The following is an 18,374-nucleotide window of genomic DNA, read 5'->3' on the forward strand; positions in this document are numbered from 1 at the left end:
GGATGTCCTTTACTTGGACTTGCCAAATCCCAAAGTTATTCTTCCCATTAAACTTTCTACTTCAAACCTTGCATTTGACATCTTGGGAGCCATCTTTCAAGTTACACACAATAACCCAAAAGAAACAGCGGTTTTACCTCGAATTTAATCGAACACCTTGTTTACACAAATTTTTGAGCACTAAACTCAAAATCCCAGTCGTATACCTAAGCTCGGATACAATTGTTGTGAATATATAAGTGCGGAAACAACGTTACCCACAACAAACGGATCAATCCTACACAAAGATCGATCCTTCACACTAGACAAGACTTCAACACCCTCCAAGCAATATCCCAACACTTCTCAATATCAAATAACAAGCATATAAAGTAAAACAATTAATGTAAAGGAAGAACAAACCACAAAACGAGATATATCGTGGTTCGGCAATTTGCCTACTTCCACACTGCGAGTTCCAAGCTTTACTAGATGTCTTGAGTAACAGATTACAAGTCTCTCAATTCACTCACAAAGAATGAACACTCAACTCACAAAGAATTGCTCTCTTATAATCTCTCTCTTTCTTGGTTTTGGAAAAAGTTAGGTTTTCCAAAAAAAAACTGGTTTTGTTTTTATACCAAAAAACCAAAATCGCGATTCTTGAATGAAGCCCACAAAATGACTGAAGGCATGTGCGGATGCTGAATTGTTCTTGGACCATGAGTGCGGGTCGCGCCCACTCTGAGCACGAGCGCGCTCTGAATGTAAAAAACAAAGTAAAACTCGTTTTTTTCTCTCTACGGCTTCACTATAGAATACAACAAAGCCGGAGATTTCTAAAGGCCTAAAGCAGAATTTGGTATGGAGTCAAGTACCAGAAGTGTTCCTATGGTGTGAATTAAACAAACTGTGTCTTTCGACCATTTCTTTCCCCACCACCACAAGAGCGCAGCCCAGTTGTTATTTTAAATGCAAAAAAAATATTGTTCACATTCTAGGTCTGCTGTTATTTAGTCTCTGTTGTTTGCTCCTTCCGAAGCTTACTTGAGTACCCAACATTCTAAACAAGCTTAGTTGCTAACTTATTGTGCCTGATGGTAATACTCTTGCAATGTGGAAGGATATCTCACCTTTTAAAAAGCATGTTTGTGTTCATGGCATACTAATATATGTCTGCTAATGTGCTGCAAATATTATAGTATTGTTTTTACTAATGATTATAAATTAAATGAGTTCGCTTGGTTAAAGCAGGCATCAACTACACCATGCCCTCGCTGAGTACCTCTTCGTAGACCTTAGTTGCACCCGTTTAGAATGGGTGGCAAGGGCTTTCAGTGTGCACTACTGTCTGAAGGTAAGACTGACGCTGAGATTTACATGCATCCTAACTTGATTAATGAAACTAAATTGGTTACTTAGCTTTACATCACATTAACCAGGGAACCTTGAATTGTAGTTTGGGAATATGGAATACCAGAAATAGGCCCAACTTTGTGAATGCTACACTTTAGAGTGTTTGCAATCATGCCCGACATCATGTCAAGACAGTCACTGGAGCCTATGCTTCCCAAGCCAAGACATCCCCTTCCATAACAACACTCGATAGTGACATTGTGTGTGCTCACCCTCAGCAGACTATATATGGTGCAGCGCCCCAAGATTATCTTTCATGGAGCCTTAAAAGCGGATTGAGAAAGCAAAATATGGTATTGCAGCAGCTTTCGTGGAGAGACCTTAATGCGAGGGCTTTTTCAAAAAAATGATTCGGTATATATGCATAACTGTTGAGCAACCATACAATGAAGTTAGGCGACCTTTTCGAAAGCATGTGGAGCAAAGACTGGATGCATCCCCTTAGTGCTTGAGTTCTTTCTCCTTATATTTAGTAACCCATGTTATAGGGAAGCCCCTGACTTTGACAAGCGGGCAAAGCAATATTCAGGAGTGGGAGTTGGCGTGGGAGTGGGAACCTCTTTATTTCTATTAAAGTTGAATGGTATTAACATGTGAACAAACTATAAATTGCAAGCGCATAAAGACCAGCAAACTGTACGCATTTCTTCCTATCCTACCTCACCCAAAATTCAATCAGACCTTCAACCCTTCGTCTTCTTCAACTGTTATCTTCATATTCCACATTTAGCTGCCATGTAACAGATGGGCCTATTCTCCTTCCCTCTCTTCATGTATCTTTCTAACCTCTATAAATTCAGGCGGTTTTTCCTTCGTCAACATATGTTCAACTTCTTCACACCAAGAAACTTTCTATTATACAGAATCAGTAATCAGGTAATCCCTTTCTCTCCTCCATTTCTAAAAATTATTTGTTTACCAGGGACTGTCTACTATTAATTTTGCCCCTTTCATTAAACTTTGCAGCTACCAGTCAGATGTCGACGCAGAATTATCAAGATTTTGATAAAATCCGCAATGGATCTGACCGCTATAAAGTTTTAGGCCGCATCACAAGACTCTGGGAATCAGTCAATTTGAGTAATAAGTACACTAGGGAAGTGCTTAGCTTGGAGTTTCTTCTTTTGGATGCAAAGGTAATTACAATACAATGTGTCGTCTATGCAAAAACCAGAAAAAATCCCGGCCAAAACTAATTTATTCAGCGACTTGGCTATTTTCAAGCAAGCATATATGTGGTACTCATATTCATGTTGTCCCATGAAGAAATATTTTACGGATTTTGGAGATATCCTTCAAGGGAATGTGTTAAAGGAAGGTAATATCTACACATTAGAGAAATTCGACGTTTGGTTTGCGAAAAGTTATAGGCCGGTTGAGCATGATCACAAGATCTTTTTCAAAACTGGCACATTGATCGCGCCAATTAATGAAGAAGGTATTGACATTGCAAGGCACAAATTCGCCTTCTCCCAGTTTGACACTGTTTCAAGACAAGTTGGTGACAACACTCATCTAATAGGTAATATTCTTTCAATGACAACTTACCTTTGTTAACTCAGTACTTTGTTGGTTGGCTTTCTCCTAACATTATGTTACTAACGATTGTAGACGTGATTGGCCTACTGAAGAGCGTCGGCAAGATTACACCCAAATTTGGGACAGTTTTCCAGGAGATTGTTATCATGGACAAGAGGTGACTTGCCGTCCTTACATCTTAAATGACCCCAGTATGAATTTTCCCTTCTAACACAGGTGATCCTATTATCAGTGAAATGGAATTGACTATTACATTATGGGGTCAGTTAACCGCCCAGTTTCCGGAAGACATTTTCTCACAACAAAGTGTTATTGTCATTGCAACTTCACTCAACGCAAAAGAAATTCAAGGTTAATAACTTTTTTGGATTCACACTATTGGAATTTGTTTTGCAGTGCTCACAAAAAAAAGCTACAAGTGTTTGACGTGTCCATATTGTTAGGTAAAATTTGTCTTTCATCACTCAGTGCAACAAAGGTCTACCTCAATTTGGATGTTGCCGATGTTACTGCCTACAGAAACAGGTTTATCTATCCTGCTCGTGCACCAATTCATTCTTCTATCATACAATTTGATCATGTTGCCTCTTACTCATGTCCTTTGTCACATTCCTTTTCATTGTAGTTTGGAGGGTACCCACATGCAGATAGACCACCTTGATCCATCTACAACATTGGGCCTTTCTGAGGAAGAAGTGCTTAGAAACCGTAGGGTTTCGATAGACAAATTAAAAGAAATGGGTCTAGATGAATCCTACAAGGTAACGTTCTCTCCTTTTTAGGTTTCTTATGTTTCGATTCGCGTAATTCATTGATGGAAATGATTGTCTTAAAACAGAGAGAAACATATACTTGCAGAGCAACCATCGGATATATCTTCAACACAAATTGGTACTATAATTCATGCAAAGCTTGACAAGCAAGTGTAACAAAAGTTTGTAGGCGAGTGTGCGGTTTGTGGGGTTGAAGTTGGCAGCCGAAGTGAGAGGTGACTTATAAATTCCTTATCCAACCAATTCTTTGTTAGCTTAACTATCTTTGAAACTTTATTTCAAATGGACAGGTACATGCTACGCATGGATGTAGAAGATCCGTCTGGGGTTACTCTATTTGTTGCATTTGATAGAGAAGCTGAATATCTTATTCAAAAGCCGGTTACGGAATTGGTTGACTCCTACAAAAAGGCAAGCCCCTGCAATTTTACATGTCACCTCGGTGTTTGTTTTTTTTAGTTGAAAAAAAAATAACCTAGGTCTAGCCAATTTGAATTATCTTCTCACCGTTACAGGAGAATGGGCCACAGGCTGTTCAGACTGCATTGGAACAAGTTGCTGGAAAAGAATTCATTTTCCAAGTTAAAATAAATTACTACAGCCAAAATAAGGAAAACCAATCTTTTGTTATCTACAAAATTTTCCCAACTACTGTTGATGATGACACAATAAAAAAAGAAACCATTGAAAAGGTGATCCTCTGTTCCCTTTACTAAATTTCATATTAATTCACCTTCATTAAACTAAATCTGGTTCAATGCAGGATAAAACAAACCGAAGCACTGATTTAGATGATGGGCTTATTGGAGTTGAGGTGTCAAGCCAGGCTATGGAATCTGAACTCCCCCGAGCAAAAAAAACAAAGATAATGTAGTGGGTAAACACTTATTCAACCATTTTCTCCATTTCACTTATACTCACTTGAACTACTCTATTGGTTTGTTTGTCAAGAAAATAAAAACCAATCGGTATACCTAATTATTTTCTTCTCCCTAATGCAGGACGTGTGTAAGGCATCTATCGAATCATGTGACCATTTTCTTCCTTCTCTGAGATTTTGTGCTCACAAACTTCTCTTCCTTCAGCAGTCCACTTTTCAGATCTGCTGCGTTTTTAGTTTGCCTCTGTGTGACATTGTTAGACATTATGTATTGTCACAAGATTTCTTCTACTTTAAGCCAGGATGTGTTCTTAATTTGTCTTTGTGTTTTTAAGACCTTAATCTCTTATTTAATTTGATGTATGCTTGGGTTTGATTTTTTATAATTAATTCTTCTTGGTGCTATTATCTCCCTCCCCGTGTCTTTTCACACTATATTGTTTCGCTTGCATACCATGAGCTAATTTCTCCTCCCAGAATTAAGCCCCCCTACAATATGGTTTAACCGCTAAAGCAAAGGTAATGCCTTTCAACACGTTTCGCTTCTTTCGCGCAAGCCATTATGGTTAGTCCATCTGTCTTTTAGTATATATTCTACAAGCATTAACAACTCAATTCTCCTATTTCTCTTACTCCAAAAATCTGTTAACGTTAAATTATGCATTCAATTAGCTGTCCCTAACATGAGAACCTACTTATGCTAAAAGGGTTGACACCCCCACAGTGCAGTTATCGGAGTTGTCCAGAATTAGATCTCTTCAGAGCACTATTCACCAGCCTTCCTTTGCCCGGGTATGGTGACCGGTTGTTGTCGCCTTGCGAAGCTTTGAATTGTTGTTTGGGAATATGTGATACCGAAATAGGCCCAACTGTAGGTTATGTAAATTCATGCAGTCAATAAGGTTAGTGAATTTCTGTCTTTTTAAATATATACCGAGTTTTCTTTTACAGTTTGAGAATTTCTTATTCCTTTTTTTCTTTCTACTTTAATTTGGTTCTCCATTTGTGTATCTGAGTACATTTGGTTTGTTTTGTAATATTTTGAAAATGCACAACAGTGATGATCCAGTCACCCTATTGCGTCGGCCCCATCCAGTCACTATATCAATACGCATAGGTCCAATCCCGGATATAAGCAACTGGCGGCGAAACCAAGCAAGTGTCCTTGATAAAGTTATTATTGATGTCCCATCAGACATGACATGAAGATTTATAAGCCAGTAGCAAGAGCTCTTCTCCCTCACTGCATCTGGGTAGACATTCTTCTGTGCAGCAACCTCCCATACTGAGCGGGCTTCCTCCTTGAGACCTGATTTGTTAAGGAAATCAATAACAGCATCAACAAGCCCTCTCTTGCTCTCCCTATCCTCCATAAACCCTAAACCCTAAACTGCTCTCTTGCTCTCCCTAGACTGGGTCTTAACCTTTCTCTTCAGACTTATACTCTACTCCTTAGCTGTTGTACAGATACACAGTACTTCAATGATATGGGTCAGTGCCGTGAGCTCATGGCAGTTACCACCCATCCTGTGCATGCCTTTCTGCAGTCCATATAACATCATGATTGCTCTTCATGCATTTTCATCCAGGTAATTTGCACGACCATAGCTGTGAATAAGACGATTATAAGTTACCACATTAGGGACGGAACCATCTTCAACCATTTCATCAAGTAACCTGTTTATGGCATTGAACTATCTGGCACGTCCTAGGATGCCAACCATCGTTGTGTAACTATGTTCATCATGCTTAAACCCAGGTTGACGTTTGAGATGTTATGTTATGTAACAGGGAATAAATGTTTGGAAGATGAGAGTTTTGTGTAAAATAACGGATTTTTATGTGTGTTGGTTCATCTTAGACATGTTATTCAGTATTTATACCGATTAATTTGTATCAAAGGGTGAAACTTTGAGCGATTTCTAACGGCCTGTAGCAGCATTTGGTCTGGAAGTGTTCGTATGGTGTGGAATATCAAACTGTGTCTTTGGACAGTTACTTTCCCCGCCAACACAAGGGCGCATCCCAGTCGTTACTTAAAATGCCCATATATATTGTTCAGGTGCTATGTTTGTTGTAGTTTAGTCTCTTTTGTGTGCTCCTTTCGAAGCTTACTTTAGTGCTTCCCATTTGAAACGCACTCAGTTGCTAGCTCATGGTGCCTGACTCTAATACTCTTGCAATATCTAAGGAGGCTCGCCTTTCAAAAAGCCTGTTTGTGTTCATGACATGCTTACATATGTCTGCTTATGTCTTGCAAATATTATTGTATTGTTTTTAAGAATATTATCAATAAGATGAATTTGCCTGGTTAAAGTAGGAATCGGCTCCACCATGTGCTGGATGAATATCACTTCTTTCACCTTAGTTCTACCTATTTAGAATAGGAGTCAAAGACTTTCACTGTTGAACTACTGTGTGAGGGTTAGCCAGGCACTTAGATTTACACGCAACCTAACTTGATAAAAAAAACTAATTTGGTTAATTATCTCTACATCACATTAACTAGGGAACCTTGAATTGTTGTTTGGGAATATGTATTACCCGAAATAGGACCAAATTTGAGCATGCTGCAATACAAGGTGTTTATAATCATGCCCGACATCATGTCAAGGCAGTCGCTGAAGCCTACAATTCCCCAGCCAAGAACTCCATTTCCATAAGAACCCACATATAACAATATTGAGTATGCCCACACTCAGCAGCCTCTATATAGCATCAACCCCAAAATTATTTGCGATAGAGCCTTTAGCAGCTTTGATAACCAAAATGGGTACAACTGGAAGCAGTCGTTTGAGACCACAACCGTTTCAACACTGAAAAAATAAGAACATTCGGCAAAAAAACACACCCTGCCGAACGGCACTGCCACGTGTTCAAATAGATCACGTTTCTAAACTGCAACATACAACAAACTGAATGACCTGTTATTTAATCCTTCAATTATGCTATGAACTAAATGAGGGATTTACGCCAAAAAAAACGTGTGACTTCAAAGCACATTAATACCCATAACTAAAACACGTTAGTAATTAAGTCAATTATAACTTAATTAACATTAGGTTTCACTTTTCGGTTCCACGTTAAGCTCTGACTCTATATAAATCATTTTCAACCAAATGAACAACAAAATTTGTTAAAAAGTTTCCCTTTTCTTTCCCCTTTTCATTGTGGTATGTTTGTATCTATTTTAAAATATTTCTTTTTAAATAGTTTTATTTTTTTCTTCTATTATTAACCCGATTAATCATAATAAACTATCATTATTACAACTGCTACTAATCTATACTTTTTTCCGATGGAATTATTCCTACCTCATTCCTCTCAAATATTTTGATTGAATTAATATTTTTCTTTTTTAGGAATGGATAATCTGCCAATCATAGCTCCAAATACATGCAAGCCATCATCAACATCCTCTGAAGACAAATTCACCATTTATAAGGCCCATAACACCTCAATTATTACAAATCTAAAAGCAGTGAAATATGTTTTCGACTACATCTACAAGTCGCACATGAAAATAAAGATCTCGGTTGGGGAGAAGCCAATCGCAAAAAATAACGATATAGAACATGACTCAAATTCCATGGACGACATCAATTAATTTGTAACACATCACGAGTGAAACTCAATCATCACTTGCCACTATCTTACCTTCAACAAACAAATTGAAACTGTCGAGTTTTCTTATTACCATTATTTCCCCTTATAGTCAAATTTATACATTATTTATCTACTCCTAAATGCTTTCAATGCCTTGGAAAAATATTTAGTAAATAAAGTTACCCCAAATTGCATCCCCAATTAAGTGTTTTTTTGGGCTGATTACACTTCCCATGTTGCCTACATTTCAAAAAAAAACGATCAAACTACAAATAATATATGCGTTAGTTTATATTATATAAAATCGACTTTGTGCATCTACTGAATATCGACCATATTCAAACTAGGCAATGCATTGTTAACATATATATATATATATATATATATATATATATACAAAGTCGAGCCTATAACTAATCACGATGTGTATACTAAACAAACTAAAAAAAAAAACATTTGCAACTATATAATAAGGTAACAAAAACTACAAAAAGTATGGATGGTTAATACACCTAATAATATTAATTTATACACTCCGTGCCGAAGGCACGGGCACTCACTAGTCTAATATAACAAGGGAGGGAAGTTTTATGACCAACGCCTGGGATTTGTTTTAAGAGGGTATAAATCGAGGGTCCCCAATGCGCCACAGTATGAGAGAGGTTAGAAACTTAATTAATTAGCGGTCTTAATTATTCAACCACATTAAACAAAAAAAAACCCTTCGTTTCTATTTTCCCTAAACTTACGTCTCCCTCTCAACTCTCCACTTTACGCCTCCCCATTTTTATTTAATCTGTAAAGGTTTATCTCATTTTGAACAAGTTCATTCTTGCTGGGGAGCTCCAAGAAACAAGCAAAGAAGGTATGATATACATTAAAATAAATTAACTTTATGTGTCTAATATCGGTATTGCCTATGAATAACCTGTAAGAGGCCTTCATAATGAATTTACTCATGCTTCATCCTTTGGAGTTGAATCACTCTTATCCCATCGGTGCTTCAATCTATCCCAACTTTCTTCTCGCTGTTTTATCTCTCTTCCTATTCCCACCGAGCCTCGGATCAATTGCTTTGGTCCAGTATCCCAGCAAGCCATCCTTCTTTCCATGCCCTGCAAACTTGATGGCTTAATCCTTCCCTGCGCATGCCTTCCATCCCGACTTTGATATATTCCTCTGTGAAGACCTGGAAAAGTCTTCTTTTCTTTTTCGCCGGTTCCAGAAACAAAATCAACTAGAATGCCTTTAACATAGGGAGGCTGCTCCAATCAATTTGTTGGGTCAACATTGAATCTATTGATATAATCCAGTAAGTTACTTATAAAAATTACCCTGCTTTGTTCTTTTCTAATGGAAGAGGATAAGTTCTGACAGTGACATATATTTACAGGTACATAGAGAGAATTAGGATACTCTCTTCAGGTTTTGAAAGTGACATGGATAGTAACTGAGAAGTAGAAAAATGGATGCACAAGATATAGGGATGGAATTCCAAGATATTCACTCTCTCCCACATCGAAAAAAGTACGTGTATTTTTTTCTAAATTCCTAAGACGGGTGGTGATTGCTCGGATGGCCGAGTCACCAGATTTAGCAAGTGTCTATCATTTAAAGCTGAAAGACGCATATGAGGACCCGGATGCTTTGAAGGAAAGTGAGGAACAGCTGGTCCAACTTCTTGGCGAAGTGGAGTTGCAACTAAATGAAACTTACTATCTGGTAGGAGACGAGTTCAGTATGGTAGATGTCATGTTAATTCCACTACTGGCACTCATAGAACTCTTGGGTCTGGAAGTTGACTACATTGTAAACAGACCCAAAATTGCTGAGTACTGGCTATTGGTCAAGCAAAGGCCCAGTTATAAAGCATTAATAGGGAAGTATTTCTCAGGATGGAGAAAATATAAAACACTGTTAAAGACTTGGTGGTTTGTCTCTATCAGAAGCCTGCTAAAAGAAATATTAACATGGATAACAAATTGAAGAGAAGAGGACGGGAGCAAAAAGTGAAAAATAAATTGTATTTTTGTAGTTGTATACTTGAAGGTATATGGAAGGTGGTTATATTGATGCCGAGGAGCATAAGATTGATTTGAGAAAAAGTCAACCGGTATAAAACTGTGGATAGGTTAGTATACAAATGATAGTTTGTTTCGCAAGAATCTGTGTTTCTGATGATTCTGTTTCATTCATTTTATTTTAAATATGTGGGACAATAATCATGGCCTGCAACTTTTAAGTATATTCAGTTGTATATGAAGATTTCCCAGTTGATCTGTTTGGAGCTTCTATAACGGAATGCTTCAATCAAGAGCGTCCCCCGGAGCTCTTAGAGAAGAAAAAAATGGTGAGTTCAACTTCACAAGTTAAATTTGAGTTTGTGGTGAACAGAAATGTTTGATCATTTATAAGATTTGGCCATCGTTTAATTGGTTGAGAAGTAAAATAGTGATATTTCCTATATTTATTTAATATGCGGATGCTGTAGGTATTGGCAAGCAAATGACTATATATAGGTAGTTTAGATGGATTTATACACTTTTTCTACTAGATCTTCTACATTGCTCCAATGTCAGGTGCAAGTGAGAATAAAAAAATGTTACAAAAAATGAAAAGCCGACTTCGTAAGTGCTGTTATGGTTTATGGCTATAAAGGAAGGTTGTGATTTGCCAGGATCAACAGGATTTTGCCTACATTGTTTTATTTGGAAGCATGTATGGATAAGTTGATGTTTTATTTTGCCTCAAACATAACTCGAGTTACAAAAACAATTCTACTATCCAATCTATGTAGCAGGAGCCAGTATCTTCCAATGTGATAATACTATAATAATAGCATTATTTGTTCGTGTTAAATTATGCATGCCGGCTATCCCTAACGTGGAAACCTGCTTATGCTGAAAATATGGACACCCCAAAATGCTTTCCTTATGGCTTGATTAGTGTGAGTAGCTTAAGTTGTCGCAATGTGCCCTTCCCTCTCCCTTTGCTTAGCTAGCTTTATGTTGACGGTTGCCCCATCCGCTTTTATGCAACAGGTGTCAAACTACACTTCCTCCAAGATTGAAGTTTCGCTCCAGAAAATGCTCTTTAGGAAAAGCCATTGGAACCGAGTATAATTGCCACTATATATAAGGACTAAGAGCCTTGTGGAACTTCTTCACATCCCCTAGCCGAGAAGAAAGGCTTTCTTTGTCTGCTTGATCTACTACGGATGCCCATGAAAGAGATTCATTCCCCGGTGGATTGATTTGGCTATTGCTTTTCAGCCTCTTTGGGCTTTGGAACATTCATTTACTACATTCTCCTCCCACCGCCATCTTGACAACAGGTGGCTTATGGCACGGGCTAGCTCATGAAGAAGTCGAATCGGAGTTGTCGAATCGGATCTCCTCGAGCACTATTCACTGACCTTCCTTCGCCCGGGTATGGTGGCGAGTTCTTTGCCTTTTCTTGAAGCTTTGAATTGTTGTTTGGGAATATGTAATACCCCAAATAGGCCCAACCGTGGGTTATGTAAATTTCATGCAGTCGATAAGGTTAGTAAATTCTGTCTTTTTGAAATATATCTGAGTTTTCTTTTCTGAGTTTGAGAATTTCTTATTCCTTTTTTTCTTTCTACTTTAATTTGGTTCTCCATTTGTGTATCCGAGTACATGTGGGTTTGTTTTGTTGTTAGTAATTTATTTTGGTGTAGGCAAAATGAGACACCCTACTAGCGTTGTTTTGGCGAAAACAAATAGGGATATTATTAGTATATCTTTGGGTATTCATTTTACTCTGTAAATTCAACATCGTGTGTTTTTAAAATTTGTGATGAAGTAAAATGTACTACACAAGTTGGTAATAGCTTTCTTCATTGATTGGCCGGTGGTAATGCGTATCTCTTTCCCTAATTTTTAATATTAAAAGTAAGAAAAATGATTTGCTTGCATTCTAGGACTTGAACTCAATAGAACTTGGTTGTATTATATTATTGGCTATATACAGTTTACAGAGATACAAAGTTAACTTTATGGGAATAAATTAGTTGTTTTGATCATAGTAGATTTGGATATGTTTTTTTATTGCGTAATGCATATATATATATATATATATATATATATATATTATATATTTATATATATAATTATATATATATATTGAGTCCATTCTTTGTTTGGACTGGTCCATTCTTAACTCATATAATGGTAGGGGATTTCATCAAGAGGATAATGACCAGATGATGTTGTATCAGTGTTTAGTGTGGGAATGTAGATATCTATCTGTTTGCTTAAGTTTGGATTTTTTTTTTGAGTTGTTCTTTAAGGACTAGATATTGTTCAATGAAGTGTGAAAGAAAATAGTTTGGTCTGGACATGCAAGTGCTTTAAAAATAAGTAAGTACTTTGCACTCTATACTGGTTTGGAGGCATCTTAGTGCAAACATACAATTCCCCAGCCAAGAACTCCACTTCCATAACAACCCACATATAGCAATATTGAGTGTGCCCACACTCAGTAGACTTTATATAGCAGCAACCTCAAAATTATCTGCGATAGAGCCTTCAACAGCTTCGATAACCAAAATGGGTACAATTGGAATCAGTCAATTGAGAGCACAACCATTTCGACACTGAAAAAATAAGAAAATTCGACAAAAAAACACACACTGCCTAATGCCACTACCAGGTGGTTGCAAACAGATCACGCTTCTAAACTGCAGAGTACAGTGAACTGAATGACCTGTTATTTAATGCTTCCATTATGCTATGAACAAAATGAGGGTTTAACGCCAAAAAAAAACGTGTAACTTCAAAGCACGTTAATACCCATAACTAAAACTCATTAGTAATTAAGTCAATTATAACTTATTTAACACTGGGTTTCACTTTTAGGTTCCACGTTAAGCTCTAACTCGATATAAATCATTTTCAACCAGATGAACAGCAAAATTTGTTAAAAAGTTTCCCTTTCCCTTCTCCTTCCCCTCTTCATTGTGGTATGTTTGTATGTATTTTAAATTCTTTATTTCTAAATAGTTTTATTTTTTTATTTTATTTTTTTCCCTCTATTATTAACCCGATTAATCATACTAACCTATCATTACTGCAACTGCTACTAATCTATACTTTTGTCCGATGGAATTATTCCTACCTCATTCCTCTCAAATATGTTGATTGAATCAATATTTTTCTTTTTCAGGAATGGATAATCTGCCAATCATAACTCCAAATACAAGCAAGTCACCATCAACATCTTCTGAAGACAAATTCACCATTTATAAGGTCCATAGCACCTCAATTATTACAAATCTAAAAGTAGTGAATTATATTTTCGACAACATCTACAAGTCGCACATGAAAATAAAGGTCTCGGTTGGGGAGAAGCCAATCGCAAAAAATGATGATATAGAATAGGACTCAAATTCCATGGACGACATAAATTAATTTGTAATACATCACGAGTTAAACTCGATCATCACTTGCCACTATCTTACCTTCAACAAACAAATTGAAACTGTCGAGTTTTCTTATTACCATTATTTCCCCTGATAGTCAAATTTATGTATTATTTATCTACTTCTAAATGCTTTCAATGCCTTGGTGAAATATTTAGTAAATAAAGTTACCCCAAACTGCATCCCTAATTAAGTGTTTTTTTGGGCTGATTACACTTTCCATGTTGCCTACATTTTAAAAAAATAATCAAACTACAAATAATGTATGCGTTAGTTTATATTACATAGAATCGACTTTGTGCATTTACTAAATATCGAGCATATTCAAACCAGGCGACACATTGTTAACATGTATATATATATATATATATACAAAATCAAGCCTATAACTAATCATGATACGTATACTAAACATACAAAAAAAAATTACAACTATATAATAAGGTAACAAAAAGTACAATAAGTATTTCGGAGATGTTAATACACCTAATAATAATAATTTATATACTCCGTGCCGAAGGAACGGGCACTCACTAGTATATATATATATATATTACAATGACTTGTTTAGCATATATATTACATTATGAGTGGTTTAATATTGCCTAATACCATCTCTATACATATAAGTGGTATATCTTTGCCTGTTAACATATTCATATCTATCAATGGACTGTATTTGCATGTTGGCATATATATATATATATATATTAAGTTGTACACATAGTAATCGCGATCTTTGGCTACAGTGGCCATAACTTTAGCTACGGTTGTCTGACTCACACATGTGACTTCAATTCAGAAAGATCTCGACAGCGCGCACACTGTCACCACCCAACTACGCTCCGTGGTAGCCATTTATGAGGTTAAAATCCATTGTTTTCCCTTCCAAATTCATCATTTTAGAAAATTGTCTTGTTTAATAAGTTAATTTTATCATAAAAAATGAGAACACTCCAACGAAGGTTAAAATCTGAGTTGGGTAAGTTATTTCTAAACCCTTCGAAATGAAGTTGCTCTCTATATGACATTCGCAATCTCACTGAGTATTGACGAAGTCAATTTATTATGCAAAACACGAGTAGTATATTAGTCTATATATAATACATTGCCTGTTTAGTTTTTACGTATATATTACGTTTTTGCCTATCAGTATATACGTATGAGTAATATATAGATATGTATGAGTAGTTTCAATTTGCATATTAGCGTAGATATACGTATACATAATATATATTTGTCTATTAGCCTCCATATACGTATTACTGATGTGTATTTGCTTGTTCGTATAGAAATATTTATAGATGATATATCTTTGCCTATTAGTAATTATATATGTCTAAGTAGAATATCTTCACATGCTACAGTCTCTAGTTACATCTGAGTATATTATCTTTGCATGATTAGATTGTATATGCATATTTAATAATTTTAATTAAATAAAAAAATAATAATAATAATTAGGACCGTGAATAAATTTTAATAATAATAATAATAATATTAATATTTTGCGGCTTTATCCTATGCATAAATTTTAAATAACTTTAAAAAAAAATCACATAATTTTAAACATATTTCAACGGTGTCTAGCAAACTTAAAAGATTGAGGTTACTTAATTAGAACCGTGTTTGCACAGAAAACCTCCCTCATATCTTTCTTGTGACCTAGCTGTTGGTTTATGTACACATATTCCTAGTTTCACTGCTACGTTAGTAGTAGCTTAGGCCTATGTTGTTCACTTCTAATGATTCAGAAAATAATAAAATTCAAGTAATAATAAGTTCATTTTGTGCATCAAATCTAATTTTATGTTTGCATGAGATTAAGGTATGATAATAATAAAGAATTTGAACATACTTATTGTAGGAGAAAATACGATAGGCAATTGCGTAAGTTCTCATATCAACATAGTTCTTCATCTATTAATAAAAATCATAAAGATCCCTTGTCGCCATTAACTTTATTTGTTATGGCTGAAAAAACTCCACCAGCTGAGAAGCCCCTTTCGGACTTTTATACTGCCTTACAGGAAAGACCTTCTTCATGTATCAAACTCGAGGATATTGCCGGTGATTTTCGAATCCCGCCTAAGTTTTTAGATTGTTACCTGTTTATCATGGTCTATACCATGAGAAACCTTACAATCACCTCTGTAGTAGCAAGTAGCCACCACATTTCACAATCTATCTGTCTCTACCGAACAAGTCTTGCTTAGGTTGTTTCCTTTCACTTTAGCTGATAAAGCTTCAATTTGGCTAGCATGACAACAACCACAATTCATAGAAACATGGAATAAATTTGTGCAAGCTTTCATGCTACAATTTTACACTCGGAAGAAAACTACTGAAATGCTTAAGAAAATCCAATTATTTCGTCAAAATCCTCATGAATCCTTTACGGAAGCATAGAGTCGATTTACTAATCTTCTTTTAGAATGTTCTCATCATCAGCTCGACAACACTGTCCTTGTTTGTTCATTCTTTAATGGACTTTCCGATCATTAAAAAGAAACACTTGAGATAATAAACAATGGTTGCTTCATGGACAAAGGAGCTATTGAGGCATATAATTTTCTTGAAAAACAAGCAACAAGAGGTACACATTGGGGTAACACTGATTATTCTAGATCATCTAAGGACACTGTTACAAAAGATACATCTATTTTTTAGGTAAAACCCAATCCCGAATTAAAAAATCTAATAGAATCCTTGACTAAAAAGTAGATGCCCTCGCAGTTCAAGTAAACGATAAACTCCCAAAACAGGTCATGAACGTTAACACCTCCCCATGTATTCTTTGTCTCAGTCCTGACCATCCTGATGCTTATTGTCCATTGTTATATGCCTCCCCTTCCCAACCATCAGAAGAGGCATGTGCATTCAACATTCCTAATGCACCTTAGAGACAACATCCGAATTTTGCTTGGCGCCCGAATACCCAACATATGGCTCCTCTAGGTTTCACCAATCCACCTGTTCGACCATCCACCAACTTTATTCCATACCGCCAATGATATAATCAGCAGTACCAACAAAGTCAAAATTAGTTTCAAAGTAATTCCAATACTAACTACCAACCAACCATAGCCTTGTTCCAGCCAATCCCAGTTCCAGCTATAATCCACAACTTCTCATCAATAATCTTGAACTAGTTCCTGTTGCACAATCGGTGCCACTCGCTACTGATAGGACAAGCGAGACTTTCTTAGCTTACATGAACCAACAATCTCAAATACTGATGTCTATCCAACAATCACTTCAACAATTAGCACAAGAAAAGAGTCAGAAAGGCGTGTTTCCTGGACAACTAGTTTTGAACCCTAAACCAGAAAACATTGCCTTTGAACTCACCAATGCACCTGGTACAAATGCTCCAAACTAGGGTGAGGTGAATGCAATCACTACTCTTCGATCTGGCAAAATCGTAGATAATCAAATACATATGCCAGATGATCAACCAGAGGTAACCGGAGGTTCCAATGAATCTGTTTCCGATAATGAACCTACGATGGAAGCACCAAGTCCAACAAATTCACCAACTCAAAATTGGTAAACGAGCAAGCGGATCTATATTCCAAATTCCGCCCTAAGGCACCGTTTTCTGCCCGTTTGGCAAGAATGAACTTGACAAAAATTTTGATGAAATTTGAGAAACTTTTAAGAATTTAACAATCAACTTACCTTTTCTCGATGCCCTCAAACAATTGCCAAAACATGCAACGTTTCTAAAAGATATATGCACCACAAAAAGGTGAACCAATGTTCCTCAACAAGCGTTCATCACCGAACAGTTTCCGTCCATCACTGAATACAATGGTATAGTCAAATACAAGGACCCTGGTAGACCAACAGTTCCATACACATTAGGTGACAAATATACGGCTACTACGCTACTAGACTTAGGAGCTAGTGTGAACTTACTTCCATATTACTTATTCAAACAACTAGGTCTTCATGAGCTTAAACCTACCACCATGACTCTTCAGTTAGCCAATCGTTCCATTAAGTATCCAAAAGACATTATGAAAAATGTCCTCGTAAAAGTCCAAGACTTTTACTGTCCCGTCGATTTTGTCATTCTGGATACAGAAGCTGTCTGTGACTCCATTCCTATCATCTTAGGGCGTTCGTTCCTAGCAACTGTTAATGCTCTCATAAACTGTAGGGATGGTTCAATGACCATATCTTTCGAAAATCTTTCGATCGAGGTTAATGTGTTCATCAAGTTAATGAAACAAATTTTAGAGGCTGACATTGATGGTGAGGTTAACCTGGTTGACAGCCTTGTGCAAGAGTATTTAACAAACTCTTTTCCTAACGATGAAGTACAAAAATTTCTTTCCTTAAGTGTTTCCGAATTTGATGTCAATGCTTATACACAGGAAGTAAACGCGTTATTAAAGTCAATACCACTATTTAACCCTACTACCATGCTGTCAAGCAATTTGGACAAACATCAATCTGTTTTCTCTATGGAGACAACTTTCCTCAAGAATCTTTGATACCCACTCCTCCCACCCCTGACTTAAAGCATATTCCTTCAGATTTAAAATATGTACATCTTGATCCAGATGGTAGTCATCCAATTATCATATCATCGCAATTAACTGACGATCAGGAATCCCGTTTAATTAATGTCATTCAAAAACACAGTTCTGCTATTGGATGGTCTCTCGATGACATTAAGGGCATTGACCCTAGTGTGTGCACCAATCGCATACATCTTGAAGAAAATGCA

The 18,374-nt window shown here is 36.4% G+C and overlaps 2 protein-coding genes and 1 pseudogene across 2 annotated transcripts; all 3 read left to right on the forward strand.

The window, feature by feature from the left end:
* The first annotated feature begins 1,296 nt into the window (after positions 1 to 1,296).
* On the forward strand, positions 1,297 to 3,850 carry LOC147523395 (replication protein A 70 kDa DNA-binding subunit A-like). Its single transcript, XM_086570911.1, has 8 exons — positions 1,297 to 1,336; positions 2,362 to 2,531; positions 2,662 to 2,917; positions 3,007 to 3,091; positions 3,167 to 3,285; positions 3,378 to 3,459; positions 3,560 to 3,695; positions 3,773 to 3,850. Exons 1-8 carry the CDS (start codon positions 1,297 to 1,299, stop codon positions 3,848 to 3,850), a joined length of 966 nt encoding a protein of 321 aa, XP_086427037.1.
* A 36-nt stretch (positions 3,851 to 3,886) lies between these two features.
* On the forward strand, positions 3,887 to 4,581 carry LOC147523396 (uncharacterized). The gene is made up of 4 exons (XM_086562055.1): positions 3,887 to 3,922; positions 3,998 to 4,118; positions 4,223 to 4,399; positions 4,471 to 4,581. The coding sequence occupies exons 2-4, from the start codon at positions 4,002 to 4,004 to the stop codon at positions 4,579 to 4,581; spliced, it is 405 nt and encodes a 134-aa protein (XP_086418181.1). The 5' UTR covers positions 3,887 to 3,922; positions 3,998 to 4,001.
* A 1,493-nt stretch (positions 4,582 to 6,074) lies between these two features.
* LOC147523397 (glutathione S-transferase TCHQD pseudogene) lies at positions 6,075 to 10,179 on the forward strand (annotated as a pseudogene).
* Positions 10,180 to 18,374: the final 8,195 nt, after the last annotated feature.

This window comes from Coptis chinensis, chromosome 1 (genome assembly GCF_015680905.1).
Source record: "Coptis chinensis isolate HL-2020 chromosome 1, ASM1568090v1, whole genome shotgun sequence".
In the NCBI taxonomy this organism is placed as follows: domain Eukaryota; kingdom Viridiplantae; phylum Streptophyta; class Magnoliopsida; order Ranunculales; family Ranunculaceae; genus Coptis; species Coptis chinensis.